We start from the raw sequence: 11,134 nt of genomic DNA, 5'->3' as shown, positions 1-11,134 counted from the left end.
AAATGCTATCTTTTTAAATACAAGGACTTATTTAATTTTATTAAAATAGATGAACTAAATAATAACTTTTTTAAAATATAAAGAATAATTAATTAATTTAATTAAAATAAAAATATTAAATAATAATTTGATTGACATTAAAATTTACTGCTAACAAAAAATTTTACACAAAAGTAAAAATATAAATATTAAATAATTTATTTTTTAAAATATAAAAATTAAATAGTTAGTTAATTTTATAAAAATAGTGAGATTAAATAATATTTTTTATTATTAAAATATATTTTAAATATTATAAAAAAAGTTATTATTCTAATATGTTTATAATTAAAATATAACAAATTAAATTCTTTCTGATAAAAAAAAAATATTCTTGAACTAATATTATTCAAAAGCAACAACTCTGCCTTCAACAGCAAATAGAACCTTAATAAAAATGCAGCCGCCATTTTAACCCTTCATCGCACAGAAGCAGCTTCCTCAGACGCAAGCATGTCAACGGAGGAGCAAATCCCACCAACCCAACCGATGCAGTACCTCTCCGTCAACTCTACCGATTCAAGTTCTAATTCTACCTCCGCCTCTTCCCAGTAATCATTCTTTCCTCCTCTCAAGCTGTTATCTAGTTGTTTAATTGGTAGTTTGACGTTGACGATATTTGCTTTGCTGGTTCAGGATGACTCCAGAAGAGAGGTTCCGTATCGTGAGGAGTGTTGGAGAAGAGTGTATTCAAGAGGATGAGCTCTTCAATCTTCTCGCCAAGAAGCCCCAACCCATTTGCTATGATGGGTTTGAGCCTTCTGGGAGAATGCACATTGCCCAGGTGCTATTTTTATTATCTTCCCAGTTCTCAACTTCAAACAATTGATTTAAAGTTCTATTCTTTTACCGCCATATTTGATTTCATTGCCTAAAATAGGGAGTTATGAAGACAATCAATGTGAATAAACTGACTTCTGCTGGTTGCAAAGTGAAAATCTGGATAGCTGATTGGTTTGCCCAGTTAAACAACAAAATGGGAGGGGATTTGAAGAAAATTCATACAGTAGGACGTTATTTGATTGAGATATGGAAGGCTGTTGGGATGGATCTTGAAGGGGATAAAGTAGAATTTCTATGGTCTTCGGAGGAAATTAATGCTAGGGCATCTGAGTACTGGCCTCTTGTGATGGATATAGCTCGTAGAAATAAGCTTCCTAGGATAATGAGGTACCAGACAAGACATTCCTTTTTTTTTTTTTTTTTGCTTTTCTTGGAATTATCAGATTTGTTAGTGAGCTGAAGAAAAGATTGCATTTTCGTTCTTTTTAGGTGTGTTCAAATTATGGGTCGTAGTGAGCAGGACGAGTTGACAGCAGCCCAGATTCTTTATCCATGCATGCAGTGTGCTGACATTTTTTTCCTTAAGGTACTCTGGTTCATTGTAGTCAATAAACAATCTGATGAATTTATTTGAATTTTTTATGTAGGTATTAATTATTAGTTTATCACTTAAATTTTTTTATTCTGTGAGGAGCAAAATTGATTTTTGAAGGATCAGATCTCTAAGTTTTTGATGACCTGTATGAGTTTTGATTATGATCAATAGTCATTTCTAAAGTGAGCTAATTATATAAATAAGAAACCAAAGCAAATAGCATCCCTTCTCCTTCGGATAAAAAAAAAAAATTAAACATGCACATAGCACCCATTGAAATGCTGAATTGTACAAAATTGAATCAAGTCAAGATCCAATATTCAAGTTTTGGTCCTTTATTAGAGGCATGCAAGTTGTGTGTGCTGGTTGGATCTGTTATAATTTGCTTTGACTGACCTCCCTCAAAAGCCAGCTTAAACCTTTGAGGGAATTGGAGTTGCCTTTGAGCTAATATACGCTCATCCCTTTGTCTTTTGTTTGATAAACTTCCCCTTTTTTCCTCTCTCTCTCTCTCTCAAAAAATTGCTTGTTCACTTCTGAACTGGCTTGAGTCTAACGATGACATGACCTGATTAATATATATGTAGAATTTCCAAATAAGTTAACAACAACAATTTTGTCCATCATGATCAGAAGCTTCTCTGAGTTGCATGTGTGGCTGCGCTTTGGTGCATTAAAGCAATTGTGTTTAGATTTGTTTACATATTTGGTTTTCTTGGTTAATGAAGGAGCTTGAATGAATATTCTAATGAGTCAAATTTGAGCTGACCTTGGACAACTTGTTTCATCTTATATATCCACTGTTTCAGATGATGCTCTTCTCATCTATCATATATGTTATTTGCTTATGGATCAAATTTCATTTGTAATAAAAAGCAACTTTGGTCCTTTGCTCTTCAGATAACACTGCAGCATTAATACATCATTATATGCGCTGCATCCAATTGTAACTTACAATTTTTTCCCCAATGTTTGCATCCAACAGGCTGATATTTGTCAGTTGGGCATGGATCAAAGGAAAGTGAATATGCTTGCGAGAGAGTATTGTGATGACATCAAGAGGAAAAACAAGCCCATTATTTTATCACATTGTATTTTCCTTGATTCCATTATTTCAAAATTCAATATGATATAATTAATATATTTAGTTTCTTTTCTGGGGTGCTCAGTTCTTTGGTTGCTGTAAATGTAGACATGCTTCCAGGTTTACAGCAAGGGCAAGAGAAGATGTCAAAAAGTGATCCATCTTCTTCCATCTTCATGGAGGATGAAGAGGTATTTATAGAAGCGCTATATTAACTATTTATATATGATGAATTGGTGTATTACTGTTCTTTTCTAATTGTTGCCACAGGCTGAAGTAAACGTGAAGATAAAGAAGGCATACTGTCCCCCTAAGATTGTTGAAGGGAATCCCTGTCTGCAGTACATTAAATACATTATTTTCCCATGGTTCCATGAATTCAAAGTGGAACGCAGTATGGAAAATGGTGGAGAGAAGTAAGTTCTCTTGCCTTTCTTTTGTTTAAGATGTTCCTGTTTTTGCTTCCCCACAGCCCCCCTCCTTTTCCAAGGCTCTCCATGTTTTGCAAAAAATAACTTAGTTTGTGGGAAATGTTTTCTAAGAAAATAACTTCCTTTCCATTGTTTGGTTGCAATTTTTAAATACAAAAATATATAAAAATGGTAAATTTTGGCAGCCACCTCCAATCATTGGTGGTCACCACCGGTTGCTGGTGACCAGTGGTGTCTGCGGTAGTCAAGGTGACTGATAAATCAATGGATTTTTTCACATTTTAATAAGATTGTCAAAGTCTAGAACATGAATCCCTCTTTTCAAAAGAAAAAGTCATTTTCTTTAAAAATGCCTTAGTTTTCACTATGACAAAAAAAATATTGTCCTTGACCTATTTTCCTGAGTGCCCCAAACACCAGAAAATGCAAAAAATGATTTCGAAGAAAATATTTTTAGTGAAACTAACAGAGTCTATGTCTCAACAAGATTTTTCAATTGTTACCATGGTTTCTCAGGTTTGGCAATTCACCAATTGTATGAATTTTATCGCACCTTGATTCATGATATTAATAACTACTTAATTGCTGTATCGTTATCAGAGCTGTATCTTAATGTGTATATACTCTTATATGATTTTAGGACATTTAAAAGCTTTGAAGAACTTGTTGCTGAATATGAAAGTGGTGAATTGCACCCTGGTGACGTGAAACCTGCTTTGTCAAGGGCACTAAATAAGATACTGCAAGTAAGTCTACTTTATCCTTTCTGACGCAAATCATTCTGTGGCACATTTGTTTTGCTATCTTGGATTTCTCTTGAAATTCACCATCCTGGTTGGCCTGAACTTACCATTCTTGATATGGAAATGTATGTGAATCTAAAGGTAAAGATGTGAAAGATGGATTTTCTGATGGTGGCAGTTAAATACTCTAGGAACATCTGTTTAAAAGGTCCGTCTTTGTCATTTGGGAGATTTTATGGAGCATGGTTCTTTTCTTGTCAGTGATGTACTTTTCTTTGCAAATACTTTTACGATTCCCCCCCACACCCCTCCCAAAAAAAAAAAAAAGGGAAAACCCTTGTCATCTATGTTCCTCTGTTTACAGCATGTATTTCAGGTTTTTGATGACTACTTGATTTTTGTCGCCCTTCCTAGTGAGACTACTTCATTTTTTCCCCTTAATGGTACTAAGACCTAATCCTAGCCTGCTATTGACAACATGAGCTAAAGTGTGGACCTAGAGCACAGGGAAGTTGCTTATGGGGCAACGAGCTAGTGTACCAAGTAATGATAATAAGTTAATTCTTGAAGGAGAAAATGGATTAGGCTGGTTTTTTTATGGGAAGGTTTGATTGCAGAGGAACCAGATGAGGATGATACTGATTGCCAATATCCACTTAGTTAGAAAAATCTTCTGGATTCCTGTGCACAGTGCAGCTTGATTTTGTGGTTACAAGGGCATTCTTCATAAGTGTTTAGCCCCTCCCTCCTAGCTGTTATATGTTAGCGACCTTTTTTATGTCCTTTTCTGTAATTTGGTCCATATCTCTTTCCTTGAGGCAAAAACTACCTTACATCTTGTTGGGTAAATCTATATTGCTTGTATATGAAGTTTGGTGGATAAATTTCAATAACTATCCTTAAACTTCCGAAGTTGTAAAAGAGTTGTCTCTGAATTTAAAATTATAATATAAAACCCCTTGAATTTTGAAATTTTGTACAATAAAATTCTTTTGACTCCCAATAGCCAGTTTATTACAATCCAGAGTGGCGATGACGTAGACAATTCTCTCACCTTTATGTGACAATGGTAAATCTGGCTATAATTTTCTTCACAGATCAACCATGAAAGAATCTCAACCAAACAGAATAATAAAGCGCTAGATATATAACAGTTGATTAGAGAGACGTTACTTGCAAAAAACAACAGCAATTGTCCACGTTATCGCTACTCTGGATTGTCCATATCAACATGTTAATTATAAACTGGCTATTAAGGGTTAAAAGAATTTTATTATGCAAAATTTTAAAATTCGGGAGGTTTTATGTTACATATTTAAGTTCAGGGACATCTTTGTTAGAACCCTCTAAAATTCAGGGACTAACTCTTGAACTTTATCCAAAGTTTGGTATGGTTTTCTGCAGTGTATGGATTTCTCTACCTGGTAGATTAAGCTATTGAATTGAATGCATCAGGAAGCTATTAGATCAAACTTCTTTTTCTATTCATTTTCTTTTCCCCTCATTATAATCTCATTGGCTGGTTGATTCTTGTTTACACAAAACAACTTTGAAAACTAAAAATTAGAGTTTTACATAGAAAGTCAGTTTCTAGTGAACACATAGCATTCACTGCTCTATCAAATTTGTAGATGCAGCTGTTGCTTGCATGTTTTCTTTAGTTTTTGTTTTGATTTGGTAAGAAATGTGCTTGGTCCATACTATCTTTTGCTTTTGGAACTTTTGGAAAGCTAATTATATAATTGATCTTTTCTGCAGCCTGTACGTGACCATTTCAACAAAGATGCTAATGCTAAGGACCTGTTGAAACGGGTTAAGGTTTGTGTACTTATTCTGCTTTGTTTTTCTGTCCGAGTCCAACAGTTAACTGATTTGAGTTTGAACCTGAGAACTTGTGTGTTCAGTTCGAAAAGTTCAGGTTCTTTATCCTATATTTGGGAGGGAGTTTTTGGAGGTAAAATATGTGTTTTAAAACTAATAGGTTTCTTTGGGAGCTAGGTTTTTTTAAAGAAGATAAGGTCTTTCGAGGGTTCAGAACCTCCAAAACTATCACTTTTTTAACTCACCAAATTAACTGGTTGGGAAGGTTTTGATACCTTACCTTCTATTATTTTATCTTACCTATTTTAGAAAATCTCCATACACTCCATCTAAACATACTATAGGGTGAACTGTGACTATGACCATAACTGATTTAAGTCGATATATTGTCCTACTCGAATCTAAGTTCAATGCTATAAGTTAAATTGTTTCAATTGTTTTAAATAGAATCACAGGCAGGCAAGCATAGTTAATAAATTTTTACTTGTGTTCCATTTTCTTTGTTTCTATTTTCTCCCCCGTATAAAATTGATTGTTGTGTTTTTCAACGTGTAGGGTTATAGAGTAACACGATGATGTGGAAGAGCATGTGCATGCAGTTGCACTCGGGCTGACTTGCAAAGAAGCTCACTTTGGGTTTGATTGCATACACTGATACAGAACTTGAATTATATTTGGCATTCATTTTGATGTTAATAGCTAATTTATTGAACTCAAGCAAAGTTTACAATCTTGTTTGAAGTAATTATTTTAGGATTTGAAATCTGCAATGCAGATATATATGTGCTAAGCAAATAGCCAAATACACTTGCAGTGTGCATTATTACAAAACATTGACAATATTTCTGGCATGTCTTTTCCTTTTCATTTATTTTCCATTTATGTTATGATTCATTTGCCTTGATTGATTCTATACGTCCAAATAAGTAATCTTTATCAAATTGTGCAATTGCAGTTATGATTTTTAAGCTTTGGGAGCATATTTGAAGGCCTTGCATTATAATCTGCTTTACATATGATCATTACAAGCATCCTTATGTTTTCTATGTCCTCTACCTTTCTAGCAACAAAACTTCCATGGATTGAACATTTTAGGCTAAAATCTTATTAGGCACTATCTGTTTTTAGTCTTCTTAAGTTGCAAATGAATTTATTTTTGTTGTTTGATTCCTTGAGTTGAGCAGAGCCCTAGCCTTTAAACTCACTCTTGAATATGTGAAGATTATTTTCCAGAATAAACCTATTAAGGCCTATTGGACAGAAAAGATCAAACCTTTTCACTAATTGGCAATTATATTCAAACTTTATAATTTTGGACCACATATCCTAACCTTTGAGATTGGGAACAATTTTGCTAATTAGCAAAAACGTTTGGCCTTTTTTATCCAATTAGCCTGATAATGGCATGCTTGGAGTTGTTGAATCTATGTTATAGAATTTTGACAAAATTACATAACTAAAAGCTGTAAAATCTTAGAATTTGTGCAAAGTGGGATATTGAAAATTGAAAGTGAAGTAACGAGAAAGTGAGCTTATTATTACCACTACTGTACATAGAACAAATGAAATACATAAGTCGCTTCAAGTTAAACCTGCCCATCAACAGCTGAGTAAAAACCAATTCATAAATATTTCTTCAACGTAGAATTCTTTTGGTTTGTCAATAAGTTGTATGTGTGTGTTAATCACCATCTGAAATAGGAGAAGAAATTGAAAGAGCTCAAAGATAGCAATAGGGATACTGTCAAGAACAGTGACTGGAATGGAAATCCAAGACTTATCGTTTTTGGGGCAGAATAAAAATGGTAGAGCCGAAGGCCATCACCAATGGCCAGCTTGGTATTGCGTTTCATGGAAGCAGAGGTCCCTTTTTGAAAAAAAAAAAAATTTATTATTTAATCTCTCTATTTTAAGAAATTAGCTACTTAATCCTCATATTCGAAAAAATACATTAATCTCTGTGTTTTTATTCTATTTGTTCTTTAGTATCTTCGGTCATTTGAGGTGTTAGCTTGAATTTTATTCAATTCCTATAATTTGAAAATTACAAATATTCTCTTTATTTTCTAAGAATTGAATTATTTAGTTTTTATAACCAAAATTTCTTTATCTTTTAAATACATTGATTAATAGAAAAATTGATTTAAACTTGATGGAGAGACCAAAAAGTAAACAAAATAAAAATACAAGAATTAATTAATGTACTTTTCAATATAGGAAGATAAATAGTTAATTCGATAAAATAGAAAGACTAAATAATAATTTTTTATTTTAAAAAACCACCCTATTAAATGCTACTAGGAAATATATTTGAACATATTTAATTAACACACTCAATGCTTACAATGATGTCAAAATGATCTTAAATTAAATTTAATTATAAAAAAACAAATAAATAATTTATTCTAGAGTTGTAAAGTCTATATACATCAATCATACGAGTACAAAGTGTGAATCATCAATATAAAAGCTCCTAGATATGCATCTTAGTTTTTTTAATTAGTCAACAAAGGAAGGAACAAAGAAGTTGCAAACAAAAATACCCTACAATCTTGTCATATCAAGCAAATGGTTTCATAAAATAGCACCCTGGTTTTCTTTCCTAGCATTTAAAATAGCACCCTGGTACATAATTTCAAAGTAATTTGGATGTTAGCCTCTATATTCTGTATATTATTCATCAGGATTTTATTTGATAGCCTATATGAAGTAATTTTAACTTGAATATTTAAATTGTGCAAAAATGTTTACAATTTGTGATTGTACAACAAAGGATTTGAGCTCGTAAAATCTTGAAAAAGCATAAATGCAAAACATAATTTTAGGAATCTCGCAATATCTATTAATTGAACCTTCTGCTGCTGTTCTTTAACTCCTGAAAATATAATTTTTAGAAGCTGGGGTTGATGGAGCGTGCAATCCATGAATTTCTAGATGTGGGTATTTAATTTTTGTTTCTTTCTTTCTGAAATTGCAAGGGAGTTTCTCAGGAAGAGTGGAAAGTACCTGGTTTTCAACTTTTCACTACCAAGCAAAGCAAATGGTTTTGAGTAATCCTATAAATTAATAATGAATTATGGATATTTCACATTGATTTTTTTTGGCAATCTATAAAAGGGGTAATTTCCCAACATCACTTGCATTTCAGGATCACACATTTGGGCTAATTCCTATTTTTTCACTGCAACCATCTTCTTCCTTTCTATCCTGTTCAATCTTGTTCATTGTTAAATACAGTATGGAAGCATTATACCCTGCCTCAGAGTACTACCATCCGCCAGGAGGTGTCTTCTCCAAGTATGGGCAATTTAATGCTTGGTATCTTGTAGGAGGTGGATCTACTGTTGCTATTCTCTTGACATGGGGTATTTATGCCTTCTTCAAAAAGTATAATCTCTCTGTAGGCTGCAGCTGCTCAATTTCTAATTCCCACATGCCAGACATTGAATCCCAGTCGTAAAAATACAAAGACAGATTAGGTTACATTATTGTACTTGAGTATTGTAGTTATATGTTAATTCTTCAAAGCACCATGTTCATCTACGTATTCTTTCCATGTTCCAAAATAAATAAGGCTGCATTTGATGTGATGCAATCAATTATGCAATGAAATGAATGATGTAATGTAATGTAATTTCGTTATGTTACTATGTTTGATTGCAAAATAAAAATATAAGAAATATAATACAATAATAATTTTTATTTTAATATTTAGTTATTTATGATATTAATAATAAATGGTAATTATTGCAATAATTGATGGTTGGGTGCTAGTGGTGGCTACAGCGGTCAAGTTTTAGTGGTGGTGGTAGTAGAGGCAATGGTGGGAGTAACCTATGGGCTGGACCGGCACTAGAACCTGGGTCAGCCTAAAGCCCCCGAGGCCCGTAGTAAGTTTAACTATTCCTCGACCCAACTCTAAGGCCCATTTGGGCCCAATTTCAAGAATTCAACCGGACAGAGTCCGGCCATAAAATGGACCTTTCAATGGGGAGTTTTTGACTCACCCGACCTGTAAACACAATATATAATCACTTGGGGAGCTCAGCTCACCCTCCACATACTCAAATGTCACAAAAATAAATAGGAGCTCAGCTCCCTCATCTAGTCCAACATACATGCATATAATAAGTTTACATATCCAACATGGTAATTATATTACAGACCCAGATTAAATAAATATTTCTAATACATGCAGAAATTCTAGGAGTTAATAGAATTATACAAATATTAATAAACGACCTGCGAAGAAGAAAAGCAAGTTAACCACAATAAATATCCTCCTGTAGCCTGGAAAAATAATGAACAGAAGTGAGCGTTCAACTTAGAGAGTAAAATATCAATTTTAACTATAATCTCTATAGCTATCTAAAGCTAATGCACCCTGTAGAGTGAAATACAACATCGTCAATATTTTCACATCATAACAGCAAAAAGGTAATTTGGAGCACTCACACACCCGATAATGTCAAACAATACATATATGGGAGCTGATCCCCTATATAGCTCTCTAAATCCAAACTATGCCAGCGAAAAACTCAAGCTCGGACTTTCGCTTAATAAACTAAATCGGGGTCCCAGCGAAGAACTCAAGCCGTGTCTACCCCAAAGAACCGGGTCCCAGCGAAGATCTCAAGCCGTGTCTACCCGTCCTGTCCATAGCCAACACCACACCACACGCACGCCAACTCACGCACACTGCTCCAAATTACCACAACAACATCCATGGCACTTTAACAATTATGAATGTAACATAAAACGTGCCTAGTGTTTAACTACATAGATACATATTTATAAGTGATGCATGGGCATGCTTGAACATATAATAATATTGAAATTACAATTAAAATTAATATTTTACTCACAGACTCAACCAAAGTCACTGTGGCGGCTGAGCAAAGGAGGAAGGTTGTCCCGGCTCACCTGACAATTTTTATTATAACCATTTAATAAATTTGACTTAATACAAACTAAGAAAAAGACCAAATATGTCCTAAGTCGTGTCGAAAATCCGGCAGAGTCTCCCCTATACCTAGAACCTACCCAACCTGCAAAAAGGTTTAAAACACACTTCTATATCCACAAACCATACACCCACAACTTAATCATATTATATAGCCCCTCCTGGGCCCATCCAAACAGTCATCAATCACAACATGTAAAATTATAATTTAGTCCTCATAATTTAACCCTCTTGCAAAAACTACCCAAATGAGTTCTAAAAATTCTAAAACTTTGCTCCGCAGTCTTTAGCATCATTACTAAGCTAATGCAAAAGGAATTATAATTTTCTAAGCTACCATGAATATTTCATGAATTTTTAATCCAATTCAAGCACTAGAAAATCATGAAAAAGCAAGGTTCGGGTTTACTTATGCCAATTTCGACTCCTGAAATGCTCTCGGGACGTCTGACAATGGTGGGGTAGCTAAAATCTCAATCAAATTCTAAGACTTTTTCGGTAGCTGATGCATGCGTAGGAAATTCCTGATCGGCAATCTGAATTTCAGTGAATTGAAGGTACATACACGAAGCCCACAACACGGGGGTTAGTATATAATTTTTATGAAATTTTCTAAGCTCATTTAATGCTCGGAAGAACACTACGAAGTTTCATGAGACCTATCGAAAAACGGTA

General features: G+C 33.8%; 1 protein-coding gene across 1 annotated transcript; it reads left to right on the top strand.

The window, feature by feature from the left end:
* The first annotated feature begins 408 nt into the window (after nucleotides 1-408).
* On the top strand, nucleotides 409-6,347 carry LOC110668672 (tyrosine--tRNA ligase 1, cytoplasmic). The gene is made up of 10 exons (XM_021829992.2): nucleotides 409-590; nucleotides 676-823; nucleotides 920-1,209; nucleotides 1,312-1,408; nucleotides 2,403-2,508; nucleotides 2,610-2,692; nucleotides 2,772-2,917; nucleotides 3,573-3,678; nucleotides 5,434-5,493; nucleotides 6,052-6,347. The coding sequence occupies exons 1-10, from the start codon at nucleotides 493-495 to the stop codon at nucleotides 6,070-6,072; spliced, it is 1,155 nt and encodes a 384-aa protein (XP_021685684.2). The 5' UTR covers nucleotides 409-492; the 3' UTR covers nucleotides 6,073-6,347.
* Nucleotides 6,348-11,134: the final 4,787 nt, after the last annotated feature.

The sequence above is a fragment of the Hevea brasiliensis genome, chromosome 17 (assembly GCF_030052815.1).
Source record: "Hevea brasiliensis isolate MT/VB/25A 57/8 chromosome 17, ASM3005281v1, whole genome shotgun sequence".
NCBI classification, from domain to species: domain Eukaryota; kingdom Viridiplantae; phylum Streptophyta; class Magnoliopsida; order Malpighiales; family Euphorbiaceae; genus Hevea; species Hevea brasiliensis.
Note: the sequence above shows the minus strand (reverse complement) of the source record. Positions and strands in the feature narration are given on the sequence as shown.